The sequence below is a fragment of the Mustela putorius genome, unplaced genomic scaffold (assembly GCF_011764305.1).
Source record: "Mustela putorius furo isolate JIRA1106 unplaced genomic scaffold, ASM1176430v1.1 tig00000081_pilon_pilon_pilon, whole genome shotgun sequence".
In the NCBI taxonomy this organism is placed as follows: Eukaryota; Metazoa; Chordata; class Mammalia; order Carnivora; family Mustelidae; genus Mustela; species Mustela putorius.
The window spans coordinates 2,933,367-2,950,009 of NW_025421272.1; the positions used below are offsets into that span (position 1 = coordinate 2,933,367).

Sequence of the window (16,643 nt, forward strand, 5' to 3'; positions counted from 1 at the left end):
GAACAGACCCATAACCAGTAAGGAGATAGAAACAGTCATTAAAAATCTCCAAACAAACAAAAGCCCAGGGCCAGACAGCTTCCCGGGGGAATTCTACCAAACATTTAAAGAAGAACTAATTCCTATTCTCCTGAAACTGTTCCAAAAAATAGAAATGGAAGGAAAACTTCCAAACTCATTTTATGAGGCCAGCATCACCTTGATCCCAAAACCAGACAAGGATCCCACCAAAAAAGAGAGCTATAGACCGATATCCTTGATGAACACAGATGCGAAAATACTCAACAAAATACTAGCCAATAGGATTCAACAGTACATTAAAAAGATTATTCACCACGACCAAGTGGGATTTATTCCAGGGCTGCAAGGTTGGTTCAACATCCGCAAATCAGTCAATGTTATACAACACATCAATAAAAGAAAGAACAAGAACCATATGATACTCAAATAGATGCTGAAAAAGCATTTGACAAAGTACAACATCCCTTCCTGATCAAAACTCTTCAAAGTGTAGGGATAGAGGGCACATACCTCAATATCATCAAAGCCATCTATGAAAAACCCACCGCAAATATCATTCTCAATGGAGAAAAACTGAAAGCTTTTCCGCTAAGGTCAGGAACACGGCAGGGATGTCCATTATCACCACTGCTATTCAACATCGTACTAGAGGTCCTAGCCTCAGCAATCAGACAACAAAAGGAAATTAAAGGCATCCAAATCGGCAAAGAAGAAGTCAAATTATCACTCTTCGCAGATGATATGGTACTATATGTGGAAAACCCAAAAGACTCCACTCCAAAACTGCTAGAACTTATACAGGAATTCAGTAAAGTGTCAGGATATAAAATCAATGCACAGAAATCAGTTGCATTTCTCTACACCAACTGCAAGACAGAAGAAAGAGAAATTAAGGAGTCAATCCCATTTACAATTGCATCCAAAACCATAAGATACCTAGGAATAAACCTAACCAAAGAGACACAGAATCTATACTCAGAAAACTATAAAGTACTCATGAAAGAAATTGAGGAAGACACTAAGAAATGGAAAAATGTTCCATGCTCCTGGATTGGAAGAATAAATATTGTGAAAATGTCTATGCCAACTAAAGCAATCTACACATTTAATGCAATTCCTATCAAAGTACCATCCATCTTTTTCAAAGAAATGGAACAAATAATTCTAAAATTTATATGGAACCAGAAAAGACCTCGAATAGCCAAAGGGATATTGAAAAAGAAAGCCAACGTTGGTGGCATCACAATTCCGGACTTCAAGCTCTATTACAAAGCTGTCATCATCAAGACAGCATGGTACTGGCACAAAAACAGACACATAGATCAATGGAACAGAATAGAGAGCCCAGAAATAGACCCTCAATTCTGCAGTCAACTAATTTTCGACAAAGCAGGAAAGAATGTCCAATGGAAAAAAGACAGCCTCTTCACTAAATGGTGCTGGGAAAATTGGACAGCCACATGCAGAAAAATGAAATTGGACCATTTCCTTACACCACACACAAAAATAGACTCAAAATGGATGAAGGACCTCAATGTGCGAAAGGAATCCCTCAAAATCCTTGAGGAGAACACGGGCAGCAACCTCTTCGACCTCTGCCGCAGCAACATCTTCCCAGGAACAACGCCAAAGGCAAGGGAAGCAAGGGAAAAAAAATGAACTATTGGGTTTTCATCAAGATCAAAAGCTTTTGCACAGCAAAGGAAACAGTTAACAAAATCAAAAGACAACTGACAGAATGGGAGAAGATATTTGCAAACAACATATCAGATAGAGGACTAGTGTCCAGAATCTATAAAGAACTTAGCAAACTCAACACCCAAAGAACAAATAATCCAATCAAGAAATGGGCAGAAGGCATGAACAGATATTTCTGCAAGGAAGACATCCAGATGGCAAACAGACACATGAAAAAGTGCTCCATATCACTCGGCATCAGGGAAATACAAATCAAAACCACAATGAGATATCACCTCACACCAGTCAGAATGGCTAAAATCAACAAGTCAGGAAATGACAGATGCTGGCGAGGATGCGGAGAAAGGGGAACCCTCCTACACTGTTGGTGGGAATGCAAGCTGGTGCAGCCACTCTGGAAAACAGCATGGAGGTTCCTCAAAATGTTGAAAATAGAACTGCCCTATGACCCAGCAATTGCACTATTGGGTATTTACCCTAAAGATACAAATGTAGTGATCCAAAGGGACACATGCACCCGAATGTTTATAGCACCAATGTCCACAATAGCCAAACTATGGAAAGAACCTAGATGTCCATCAACAGATGAATGGATCAAGAAGATGTGGTATATATACACAATGGAATACTATGCAGCCATCAAAAGAAATGAAATCTTGCCATTTGCAACAACATGGATGGAACTAGAGCGTATCATGCTTAGCGAAATAAGTCAAGCAGAGAAATACAACTATCATATGATCTCCCTGATATGAGGAAGTGGTGATGCAACATGGAGGCTTAAGTGGGTAGAAGAAGAATCAATGAATCAAGATTGGATTGGGAGGGAGACAAACCATAAGTGACTCTTAACCTCACAAAACAAACTGAGGGTTGCCGGGGGGAGGGGGTTTGGGAGAAGGGAGTGGGATTATGGACATTGGGGAGGGTATGTGATTTGGTGAGTGCTGTGAAGTGTGTAAACCTGGCGATTCACAGACCTGTACCCCTGGGGATAAAAATATATGTTTATAAAAAATAAAAAATTAAAAAAAAAATTGAACTGTGAAAATGTGGCAAGGAAGACCAAGTACAAACAAGGTTTAACACCATAGTCATCAGAATATAAGGACTTCCTTATCACAACATGAGGATGACCTGGCTGAGGTTTTCAAATTCAGCAGTGAGTTGCATTTTTGATTGGGTTCCAGAAGTCAGAGGGACTTCCCAATGAGTCCATTTTCCTAGCACCTAAATGCTAGTTATCAACCTCTCATCTGCTTACTACAGGGCTATATGATCTATGTCTGACAAAGCCGACGTTGTCCTCTACTTTATAAAAGTTGGTCATTAAGAAGGTTTGTGTTTCACCATTTTATAAAAAAAATGAAAATGTCCATTTCAAAGAGATGTTTAAATATGCAAAATTTAAAGGGGAATTTAAATTTAAATCAAAATTAAAGGGGAAATTTAAAAAGAGGGAATTAAAATTTAATGGGAAAAATCATTAGTTATAAAATTAATAATAGTATTTGTACCCTGAAGGACTTAAATGGACTTAAGACATCTTTCCTCTGTTTCAGTCAAGTTGGATCGTTTAAAGCCAAATAAAGTCTAAGATAAACAGAAAAAAAAAAAAAAAAAAAAACAATGCCAAGGCCCAGCAGACTCTCAGGAGTCCATGAAGTTGTTTTCATTTCTTTTAAGATTAGAAAGGAAAAAATGAATTTGTAAGATTGAGGAAAATGTTTTAATTTTTTCTCACCTCAGAAAGCACTGACATTTTTAAGATTCTGAAAATTTACTATGGTGGGAGGGGGCCCATGAAGGCAAAAATGCCGAGGGCCAATGAAGGTCATGGTGTGGCCCTGTTCCCGATATCATTTCACCCCAAAATGCTTCAGTATGTGTCTCTAAAGAGCAAGGAATCATTCTATAAGTATAACCATAAGACCATTATATAATATCTAATTATGCTATATGTCTAAGAATATTAACTAAGCCTCCTTAATATCATCAAATATTCTGCCACTGTTCATGTTTGACTGATGGCCTGCCTCATTTATTTAAAAAAAAAAAATTGCCTTTTTTTTTTTTTTCTGAATTGAGGTCTAAATAAAGTCCAAGTGTTGCATAGAAAAAAAAAAAAAGATATGTCTCCAAAGACAAAGGAAACAAAAGCAAAAATAAACTTTTGGGACTTCATCAAAATCAAAAGCTTATTCACAGCAAATAAAACAGTCAAGAAAACAAAGAGGCAATCCACGGAATGGGAGAAGATATTTGCAAAAGACAGTACAGACAAAAGGTTGATATCCAGGATCTATAATGAACTTCTCAAACTCAACACACACAAAACAGACAAGCATATCAAAAAATGGGCAGAAATATGAACAGAGACTTCTCCAATGAAGACATACAAGTGGCTATCAGACACATGAAAAAATGTTCATCATCACTAACCCTCAGGGAGATTCAAATTAAAACCACATTGAAATATCATCTTACACCAGTTAGAATGACCAAAATGAACAAGACAGGAAACAACATGTGTTGGAAGGGATGTGGAGAAAGGGGAACCCTCTTCCACTGTTGGTGGGAATGCAAGTTGGTGCAGCCTCTTTGGAGAACAGTGTGGAGATTCCTCAAGAAATTAAAAATAGAACTTCCCTATGACCCTGCAATTGCACTCCTGGGTATTTACCCCAAAGATACATATGTCGTGAAAAGAAGGGCCATCTGTACCCCAATATTTATAGCAGCAATGGCCACAGTCGCCAAACTGTGGAAAGAACGAAGATACCCTTGAACGGATGAATGGATAAGGAAGATGTGGTCCATATACACTATGGAGTATTATGCCTCCATCAGAAAGGACGAATACCCAACTTTTGTAGCAACATGGACGGGACTTGAAGAGATTATGCTGAGTGAAATAAGTCAAGCAGAGAAAGTCAATTTTCATGTGGTACCACTTATTTGTGGAGCATAACAAATAGCATGGAGGATATGGGGCGATAGAGAGTAGAAGGGAGTTCGGGGAAATTGGAAGGGGAAGTGAACCGTGAAAGTCTATGGACTCTGAAAAACAATCTGAGGGTTTTTATGGGGCGGGGGGGTGTGAGGGTGGGGTACCAGGTGGTGCGTATTATAAAGGGAAAGGATTGCATGGAGCACTGGGTGTGGTGCATAAATAATGAATACTGTTATGCTGAAAATAAATAAAAAATAAATTTAAAAAAGATAATGAGGGATACTAAATCAGGGAATTAAACAAAGCCAAAATAAAAAAATAAATAAAACAAATAAAACAAAAACTGGAGAATCAACTACAAATCAAACCAACTCCACAGAAAAGAAGGGAAATAATCAACATTAGAGCTGAGATCAATGAGGTAGAAGCCAGAGATACAGTAGAAAGTATCAATGAAACTAGAAGCTGGTTTTTTGAAAGAATCAATAAGATCGGATAAACCATTGGACACACTAATCCAAAAGAAAAGAGAGAAAGCCCAAATTCTTAAAATTGTGAATAAAAAGGGACAAATCACAACTAACACCAAGTAAGTAGAAACAATCTTCAGAAGTTATTATCAACAGTTATATGCCAATAAGCTAAGCAACCTAGATGAAATGGATGCATCCTCGAAATCTATAAACCCCCAAAATTGAACCAGGAAGAAATTGAAACCCGAATAGATTGATATCTAGTAACGAGGTTGAAACAGTGATCGAAAACCACCCAAAAAACAAGAGCCCAGGACGTGATGGATTCCGTAGGGATTTCTACCAAACTTTCAAAGAATAAATAACACCTATTCTCTTAAAGCTGTTTCAAAAAACTGAAGCACAAGGAAAACTTCCAGACTCTTTCTATGAAGCCAGCATTACCCTGATCCCCAAACCAGGCAACGAACCTACCAAAAAGGAGTACTTCAGACCAATATCACTGATGAATATGGATGCTAAGATTCTCAACAAGATCCTAGCAAACAGCATCCAACAGCACATTTAAGAGATTATCCGCCATGATCAGGTGGGATTCATCCTTGGGCTACAAGGATGGTTCAACATTCACAAATCAATCAATGTGATAGATTAAATTAATAAGAAAAGAGAGTAGAACCACATGGTCCTCTCAATTGATGCTGAAAATGCATTTGACAAAATCCTGCATCTGTTCCTTATTAAAACACTTCAAAGTATAGGAATAGAAGGAACATTCCTGAACTTCATAAAATCTATATATGAAAGACCCACAGCAAATATCATCCTCAATAGGAAAAAAGCTTGCAGCCTTCCCGTTGAGATCAGGAACAAGACAAGGATGCCCACTCTCACCACTCTTGTTCAACATAGTATTAGAAGCCATAGCAACAGCAATCAGACAACAAAGAGAAATAAAATGTATCCAAATTGGCAATGAAGAAGTCAAACTCTCTCTCTTTGCAGATGACATGGTTCTTTATATGGAAACCCCAAAAGACTCAACCCCAAACTACTAGAACTCATACAGCAATTCTGCAATGCGGCAGGATACAAAGTCAATGTGCAGAAATCAGAGGATTTCTTATACCTAACAATGAAAATACAGAAAGGGAAATTAGAGAATTGATTTAATTTACTACAGCACTAAGAACCATAACATACTAGGGAATAATCCTAACCAAAGTGGTAAAGGAAATGTCCTCGAGAAACTACAAAACACTCATGAAAGAAATTGAAGAAGACACAAAAAACATGAAGACCATTACATGCTCTTGGATCATAAGAATAAACATTATTAAAATGTCTCTACTACCTAGAGAAATCTATACTTTTGATGCCATTCTGATCTAAACTCCACCGGTATACTTCAAAGAGCTGGAGCAAATAATCCTAAAATTTGTATGGAATCAGAAGAGACCCCGAATCACTAAGGAAATGTTGAAAAACAAAAATAAAACTGGGGGCATCACGTTACCTAACTTCAAGCTTTCTTACAAAGCTGTGATCACCAAGATAGCATGGTACTGGCATCAAAACAGACACATATAGCAGTGTAACAGAGGAGAGAGCCCAGATATGGACCCTCAACTCTATGGGCATATAATCTTCAACAAAGCAGGAAAAAATATACATTGGAAAAAAGACAGTCTCTTCAATAAATGGTGCTGGGAAAACTGGACAGCTATATGTAGAAGAATGAAACTCAAACATTCTCTCACACTGTACACAAAGATAAACTCAAAATGGATAAAAGACCTCAACGTGAAACGGGAATCCTAGAGGAGAACATAGGCAGTAAGCTCTTGGATATCAGCCACAGCAACTTCTTTCAATATATGTCTCATAAGTCAAGCAGAGAAATTCAATTATCATATGGTTTCACTTACTTGTGGAGTGTAACAAAAAGCATGGAGGACATGGGGGGTTAGAGGAAAGGGGGTTGGGGTAAATTGGAAGGGGAGGTGAATCATGAGAGACTATGAACTCTGAAAAACAATCTGAAGGGTTTGAAGTGGCGGGGTGGTGGGAGGTCGGGGTACCAGGTGGTGGGTATTATAGAGGACACGGATTGCATGGAGCACTGGGTGTGGTGAAAAAATAATGATACTGTTATTCTGAAAATAAATAAATGGAAAAAAAATATGTCTCCAAAGGCAAAGGAAACAAAAGCGAAAATAAACTTTTGGGACTTCATCAAAATCAAAAGCTTCTTCACAGTAAAGGAAACAGTCAAGAAAACAAAGAGTTAACCCATCGAATGAGAGAAGATATTTGCAAATGACAGTACAGACAAAAGGTTGATATCCAGGATCTATAATGAACTTCTCAAATTCAACCCACACAAAACAGACAATCATATCAAAAAATGGGCAGAAGCTATGAACAGAGACTTCTCCAATGAAGACGTACAAATGGCTATCAGACCCATGAAAAAATGTTCGTCATCACTAGCCATCAGGGATATTCAAGTTAAAACCACATTGAGATATCACCTTACACCAATTAGAATGGCCAAAATTAGCAAGACAGGAAACAACATGTGTTGGAGGGGATGTGGAGAAAGGGGAACCCTCTTGCACTGTTGGTGGGAATGCAAGTTGGTGCAGCCTCTTTGGAGAACAGTGTGGAGATTCCTCAAGAAATTAAAAATAGAACTTCCCTCTGACCCTGCAATTGCAATCCTGGGTATTTACCCCAAAGATACAGAGGTAGTGAGAAGAAGGGCCATCTGTACCCCAATGTTTATAGCAGCAATGTTTATACAGCAGTCGTCAAACTGTGGATAGAACCAAGATGCCCTTCAACGGATGAAGGGATAAGGAAGATGTGGTTCAAATACACTATGGAGTATTATGCCTCCATCAGAAAGGATGAATACCCAACTTTTGTAGCAACATGGACGGACTGGAAGATCATGCTGAGTGAAATAAGTCAAGCAGGGAGCGTCAATTGTCATATGGTTTTACTTATTTGTGGAGCATAACAAATATCATGGATGACAAGGGGAGATGGCGAGGAGAAGGAAGTTGAGGAAAATTGGAAGGGGAGGTAAACCATGAGAGACTATGGACTCTGAGAAACAACTTGAGAGTTTTGTAGGGGTTGGGGATGGGAGGTTGGGGGAACCAGGTGGTGGGTATTAGAGAGGGCACTGATTGCATGGAGCACTGGGTGTGGTTCAAAAACAATGAATACTGTTATACTGAAAAGAAATAAAATATTAAAAAAAATGGGAAGACCCAGCCTGAATGGACCCTAAAGATATGATTTATAAAGCATACAAACAAAAACAGGCCAACAAAAAGATGGAGAAAATTAAATGACAAGAAAACAAATAAACAAACAAAGAAAAACAGCCAAATTGAACCCAAAGTTTAAGAATTATATACTAACAGAATAAAAACAAACACACAGAAACACTGACAGAAGAAAAGTATGGGTTTGTGTGACAAAGGATATTTTGATTCTTCCTGAGTGTATATTTATGTCTTTGTTGAAAGTCTCTACTTTCATGAGATAAAGGGGTATTAAAACTGGTTTATGTATAGGGGAAGCATTGACTTGGGAAAGGGCATTTCCTTGAACCTTATCTCTATATGAATATTAAACAAAATAGAAAAGCAAAAGAAATACACAGGTATATGTATCAAAATGAATTTCAACTTAAAAGTTTATTATGGAGTTTGTTGAACTAAACATCTCACTGTGATGGTAAGTAAGATAAAAATCATTATAAAATTGAAAAGAATGATAATAGTGGGAAAGTTAGGAATAAAAGTTGTACCTATGAATAGTAGTTGTTGTCACCTGTGGTTTTTTTTTTTTTTTTTTTTTTTTTTTTTTTTTTTTTTTTCTTTGTTTTTGTTTTTTTTGTTTTGTTTTGTTTTTTTCTTTTGATTTATTTTTGTTTTTGTTATTTTTTCGGCTGGCTATCTGGGGAGGGGCCTGCCATGTGGTTTTTTGGTCAGTCTTGCTAGCATTGAGTCATCCTACCCACGATTAAGAGGCTGGAGTCTAAGGAAACCAGTTTTTCAGGCTTTTGTTCTCTGGAGGGTGTTTTGTTTTGTTTTGTTTTCCTCCCTTTGGTGACTTTTGGCGGTTCTTCGGAGGTTTAGAGGAAAGCAGACTACACACAGACCTCAGTCTCAGAGAAAAGAATCAGTCTGCTCCCCTCTGGGTTCTCCAGAGCATATAAACTCCCCCTCTGCCACTGGAAGAGCACATACTCAGTCATAGTCTCGGGGGTCACAGGAGCTCCCACTCTTACCCAAAACCATGAGAAGTACTAGTCCAGAAAGCTGGCTTTCAGCGGCTCCCCCCACTACCTGTTTGTGCAGGTCCAGACTGCCAGAGAGGTCCCAACCAGAGATAAGGCACTGAGATTTTCACACCAGCATGGGCTGGGAGTGTTCAGACTCTCCTGGTCCTAGAAAGCACTGGCTAGCTCCTTCAGGGACCTATCTCAGGGGAGGGTGTGGAGTACAACTCAGATCCCAGTCACATAGCAGACCTGCAGAGTACAAAAGGCTGTGGTTCCTGACTCTCTCAGGCCTACCTCCACCTAGACACTCACGTGCACCAGCTGCTCAGGGACCAACGCCTGACTTCTTTGACTCACTGAGTCTGGCTCAGCACCAGCAGTGGCCATCCTGGATCCGTGGGCTTAAGCCCCTGTCCCTAAAAGGCTGATTCACCCAATTCCCCCTTAAGATCTTTTGCTCTTTTTGAGTGCCTTAAACCAGACTCCAAGTTAGTGTTGGTCCCCAATAACAGGACATTCTCTTATTGGGGCATTACTTTCCAATGGGTCACTTCTGGTGGCTCCCTCCCCCTTTTGTTTATCTTCCAATATCTGTCCAATGTTCCCACTCTGCATACCTGTCCACTGGCGTCTTCTGCCCTGTAGAGATCCAGAAGTGTAAAATTCTAATCTCAGGCTGATTTCAGGCTGAATCAGAGTTCTTTGGTAGAAAATCAGCTCACTTTAGGGGGCCAATTGAAACAGCACCTCCTACTTCTCTGCTATCTTGTCTCCCTCCCTATCTGTACTTGCATTTTCATACTAACATTGTCATTGAGTTTGTTTGTTTGTTTGCTTGCTTATTTTTATTTTTTGTCATTGAGTTTAAATAACCTCACTAAGAAGATTTTTGTATAAAGGAACACATACCCCTTTAAAGTGCACTGTTAGCTAACTGGTGACTGACACATAAACTCTGTCACCGAATCCCTATCAGAGTTACTGCAGCTGTCACTCCTTCCTTCCTAGAACTTGGGTATCTTTGCCATTTTTGCTCTGAGGTCAATACCACACACAGCTTCCCTTGTCAGAGCTCCTGAAGACTTGTGTCCATGTTCTGGGAAGACAGACCTTGGGAGGGAATTACTGCCCCCAGTGTGTGCAGAACTGTTGTTTCACACACATGGATAGAATGGCAAAGATTTTTAGTTTAATTCCTCTAGGAACACACACAACTCTGTCTACCCACAACCTGAATAGAAACATTCCTGACTTCAGTGATTTAGGAACCTCAGAGGAAGGAGAACACTGGAAATCAGGGAGGCATCACATCATGGGGAAGTACACAGAATCCTCCACAGAGGGGGCCTTGTGTCCATTGGTACCCAAAACTTATCTGAACATGATCCTGATCAATGTGAAACTTTGGTAGAGAATCCAGTCTACCTATGAACCACACAAAGAGACATGGGTAAAGTGTCCCTGAGGTGTCTCAGTAGAGCATAAAATCTGGCATGAGGCTTTGGAGGGACAATAGAGGGACATTTGTCCTGGCCTTAAGTGAGGTGATAGTGTACAGAGCATCGAGGTAGCAGGAGTTCTCTCTTTTGGGTTTTGTTCACCATTTCACACAGTGATGTATCTGAGTCTGGACACCAGGGGGCACTGGGGCCCATTTCTGAGGAGTCAGAAGTAATAAGAGCTTGGTCTTGCCATCTGGCATTGCTGCCTGTACCCTCTGCTCAAGGCTCACAGCTGGGACCTCCCCATCCCCTGACCCCACACAGCTCCTCCCCAACCCAATCCCAGACATGTTCAGGCAGAATGTCTTGACCCCAGGTCAGTGAGGGTATAGAAACCTGGGGTCTCATTTGCATGAATGGGCCCTCCCTCTCTCAGAGGATGAAGAGGGGTAGAGACGGGTGAAGGGAGGCTCTGTTCAGCTGTCAGGACCACAGACATCAGGATTGATTATGGCCTTCATCATAGCTTTGTCCTCTCTCCTCCTCACCCTTCTGGCTCACTGTACAGGTGACTGGATGCAGGGACAAGGGAAGGGTTCCTGGGAGGACATGTAAACTCTGTTTCCTTTCTTGTCTCTAGATTCCAGTATGACCATTTCTGTTGCTCTCCTCCTTCCAGGGTCTTCGGCCCAGTCTATGCTGACTCAGCCACCCTCTGTGTCTGGGGCCCTGGGACAGAGGGTCACCATCTCCTGCACTGGAAGCAGCTCCAATATTGGGAGTGGTAATTATGTGTACTGGTACCAACAACTTCCAGGAATAACCCCCAAACTCATCATCTATGGTAGTAGCAACCGACCCTCTGGTGTCCCAGATCGATTCTCTGGCTCCAGGTCTGGCAGCTCAGGCACCCTGACCATCACTGGGCTCCACACTGAGGATGAGGCTGATTATTACTGCTCAGCATGGGATGACAGTCTGAATGCTCACACAGTGTTCCAGTCCTATGAGGAAGTGAGACAAAAACCTGCTTTCCCCACAGTGATGGGGTTTCCTTGTTCAGCATCCATCTTCTGCCAAGACAGTTGCTTCTCTTCTTTTTGCTTGGCCTAAACCAGGTCTGAAACCAAACTGAGGGAACTGTCTCTAATATTGTCTTTGTTTCTCAATTCTGTCCCCAAAGTCTGTCCAGATAGAAACATATTTTCTATTGTAGGCAAACTGAGTGGAAAATTTCTAAATGCTGGGGCAGGTTGCCCTGAGAACAGAGTCCCTGAGTATTATGCTAGTTTGCTACAGGTACCATAATAGTATTGCAGACTGGGTGGATAAATAAAAAGATTTTTATTTTCTCACAATTTGGAGGCTGAGTGTTCAAGTTCAAGGTAACAATAGGGCTGATTTCTCCTGAGTTCTCTCTTCCTGGCTTGCAGATTGAAGCATTCTTCCTGGGTCCTCACATAGCATTTCTCTGTGTGCTCACCCCTGGTGTCTCTACATTTTCTTCGAAAGACACAAGTCCTATTTATTAGGGCACCAAACTTAAAAGCTCATTTATCCATTATCCCATCCTTTAATGCCTTATCTTTAATAAGCACAGTACAGGTTAGAGTCACCATTCAGGGTTTTTAGGGGACACAGTCCATTCCATACCAAAGTGTGAAGACAGAACAAGGGACAGAGGATACAGTTATGACTGATTCAGAATAGTCACCATCCATGTAATATGCATTCATGGAATTTACTGAACCTTCACTGAATTCTGTTTGTGGGTCTAAGGGCTCAGGTCACAGTGCAAAAAATACAGGAGTGTCCCGGGGGTTAGGGAGTTGATAGTCTGGGGGAAGAGGGGATAAGCATACAAACAGTGTGTCTCACACTTCCTCCCCACCTGGGAGCAAAATGACTCCAGTCTCAGAGAAGGACCATACAACAACCCTATGATGAGAGAGACTGGATCTCCCTTATCTATTGATCAGGAACCCCAGCGTTCAGGATGACTGGACAAGAATCCCCCATCTGCCCAGGCAACATCATAGTGACCAGGAAGACGATTGTCTGATTAGTCTGGATAACACAGGACTTGTCTTTTAGGAACTGGGCTCAGTCACTGACTAATCATAGAGCTGGGGTATGTGGGTCCAAATAGAAGAAGGATGCACACTCTGAATCCTCTTCCCTCCTCCCTGTGTGAAATTCAGGTTAGGACATGGACTGTGGACTTTGACTGGCCTCTGGGGAGGAGGACATAGGCCAGGTTGTTCCCATATCATAAAACTGCAGCTTAACCCCCTGATTAGTCTGCTATCCCTGCACCTGATCAATTCCAGGACAAGACACACTCACTCCAAGACACGAGATGCTCATCTGAAATGCATGTAGTCCCATGAGAGGTAGAAAGCAGAAAAAAAAAATCCTCACAGGATGGCTTCCCCCTCCCATAAGTGGTTAGGAGGTAAAGAAGTTGCAAGGATCCCCCATGGTGGACACTTGCTAACCACCTCACACCTGGTCTCCTCTACTCTTCCTGTCACTCTGTCAGGTGAGGAACAGTCTCAGCAGGCAACACAGGAGCCATTCCTTTTGTCCGCATACTCCATAAGGGACTCTGCTTGCCCCCAGGCTCTCCACAGTCACCTGTGTGTCATTGCTGAGTTTGCCCTCCCTTCCAGGATCATGGAGATCACAGTCTGCCAGATTCTGATTTCACCTTGACTCTGCAAGTCTAGGACACAAACTATTTATTTATTTATTTATTTATTTATTTATTTATTTTCCATTTATTTATTTCAGCATAACAGTATAATTATTTTTTTCACTACAACCAGTGCTTCATGCAATCCGTGCCCTCTATAATACCCACCACATGGTACCTCTACCTCCTACCCTCCCGACACTTCAAACACCTCAGATTGTTTTTCAAAGTCCGTAGTCTCTCATGATTCACCTCCCCTTCCAATTTACCCCAACCCCCTTCTCTCTAACTCCCCATGTCCTCCATGCTTTTTGTTATGCTCCACAAATAAGTGAAACCATGTGATAATTGACTCTCTCTGCTTGACTTACTTCACTCAGCATAATCTCTTCCAGTCCCGTCCATGTTGGTACAAAAGTTGGGTATTTGTCCTTTCTGATGGAGGCATAATACTCCATAGTGTATATGGACCACATCTTCCTTATACATTAACCCAGTGAAGTGCATCTTGGTTCTTTCCACAGTTTGGCGACCGTGAGCATTGCTGCTATAAACATTGGGGAACAGATGGCCCTTCTTTTCATGACATCTGTATCTTTGGGGTAAATACCCAGGAGTACAATTGCAGGGTCAGAGGGAAGTTCTATTTTTGATTTCTTGAGGAATCTCTACACTGTTCTCCAAAGAGGCTGCACCAACTTGCATTCCCACCAACAGTGGAAGAGGGTTCCCCTTTCTCCACATCCTCTCCAACACATGTTGTTTCCTGTCTTGCTAATTTTGGCCATTCTAACTGGTGTAAGATGATATATATCAATGTAGTTTTGATTTGCATCTACCTGATGGCTAGTGATGATGAACATTTTTTCATGTGTCTGATAGCCACTTGTATGTCTTCATTGGAGAAGTGTCTGTCCATATCTTCTGCCAATTTTTTTTTAATATGATTGTCTGTTTTGTGTGTGTTGAGTTTGAGGAGTTCATTATAGATCCTGGATATCAACCTTTTGTCTGTACTGTCATTTGCAAATATCTTCTCCCATTCCGTGGGTTGCCTCTGTTTTCTTGACTGTTTTCTTTGCTGTGCAGAAGCTTTTGATTTTGATGAAGTCCCAAAAGTTTATTTTTGCTTTTGTTTCCTTTGCCTTTGGAGACATATCTTGAAAGAAGTTGCTGTGGCTGATATCGAAGAGATTACTGCCTATGTTCTCCTCTAGCATTCTGATGGATTCCTGTCTCATGTTAAGGTCTTCTATCCATTTTGAGTTTATCTTTGTGTACGTTGTAAGAGAATGGTCGAGTTTCATTCTCCTACATATACCTATCCAGTTTTCAGCATCATTTATTGAAGAGTATGTCTTTTTTCCACTGTATATTTCTACCAGTTTTGTCGAAGATTATTTGACCATAGAGTTGAGAGGCCATATCAGGGCTCTCTACTCTGTTCCACTGGTCTATGTGTCTGTTTTTATGCCAGTACCATGCTGTCTTGGTGATCACAGCTTTGTAGTAAAGCTTGAAATCAGGTAATGCGATGCCCCCAGTTTTATTTTTGTTTTCAACATTTTCTTAGCGATTTGGGGGTCTCTCTGATTCCATACAAATTTTAGGATTATTTGCTCCAGCTCTTTGAAGAATACCGGTGGAATTTTGATTGGAATAGCATTAAAAGTATAGCTTGCTCTAGGCAGTATAGACATTTTAACAATGTTTATTCTTCCGATCCAAGAGCATGCATTGGCCTTCCATCTTTTTGTGTCTTCTTTAATTTCTTTCATGACTGTTCAGTAGTTCCTCAAGTACAGATCCTTTACCTCTTTGGTTAGGTTTATTCCCAGGTATGTTATGGTTCTTGGTGCTATAGTAAATGAAAATGATTCTCTAATTTCCCTTTCTGTATTTTCATTGTTAGTGTATAAGAAAGCCACTGATTTCTGCACATTGACTTTGTATCCTGCCACGTTGCTGAATTGCTGTATGAGTTCTAGTAGTTTTGGGGTGGAGTCTTTTGCATTTTCCATATAAAGAATCATGTCGTCTGCAAAGAGAGAGAGTTTGACTTCTTCATTGCCAATTTGGATACCTTTTATTTCTCTTTGTTGTCTGATGTTGTTGCTAGGACTTCTAATACTATGTTTAACAAGAGTGGTGAGAGTGGGCATCCTTGTCTTGTTCCTGATCTCAACGGGAAGGACACAAGCTTTTCCCCATTGAGGATGATATTGCTGTGAGTCTTTAATAGATAGATTTGATGAGGTTCAGGAATGTTCCCTCTATCCCTATACTTTGAAGCGTTTTAATCAGGAACGGATGCTGGATTTTGTCAAATGCTTTTTCTGCATCAATTGAGAGGACTATATGGTTCTTCTCTCTTCTCTTATTAATTTGTTGTATCACATTGATTGATTTGCGAATGTTGAACCAGGCTTGTAGCCCAGGGGTGAATCCTACCTTTTCATGTTGGATAATCATTTTAAAATGCTTTTGGATCTTGTCGGCTACGACCTTGTCGAGAATCTTAGCATCCATATTCATCAGTGATATTGATCTGCAGTTCTCCTTTTTGGTAGGGACTTTGCCTAGTATGGGGATCAGCGTAATGCTGGCTTCATAGAAAGAGTCAGGAAGTTTTCCTTCTGCTTCAATTTTTTGAAACAGCTTCAGGAGAATAGGTGTTATTTCTTCTTTGAAGGTTTGGTAGAATTCTCCAGAGAATCAATCCATCAGGTCCTATGCTCTTGTTTTTTGGGAGGTTTTTGATTACTGCTTCAATCTCGTTACTGGATATTGGTCTATTCAGGTTGTCAATTTCTTCTGGATTCAATTTTGGGAGTTTATAGTTTTCCAGGAATGCATCCATTTCATCTAGGTTGCTAAGCTTATTGGCATATAACTGTTGATAATAACTTCTGATAATTGCTTCTACTTCTTTGGTGTTCGTTATGATCTCTCCCTTTTCATTCATAATTTTATGTATGTGAGCTTTCTCTCTTTTGTTTTGGATTAGTGTGGCCAATGCTTTATCGATCTTATTGATTCTTTCAAAAAACCAGCTTCT

At 40.4% G+C, this 16,643-nt stretch overlaps 1 gene segment (V, D, J or C); it reads left to right on the forward strand.

The window, feature by feature from the left end:
* Nucleotides 1–11,338: 11,338 nt before the first annotated feature.
* LOC101670366 lies at nt 11,339–11,904 on the forward strand (the record flags this gene model as incomplete). The annotated part of the segment is given in 2 exon segments: nt 11,339–11,458; nt 11,570–11,904. Coding segments are annotated over 2 exon segments (393 nt in total), but the record flags the coding sequence as incomplete, so codon positions are not given.
* Nucleotides 11,905–16,643: the final 4,739 nt, after the last annotated feature.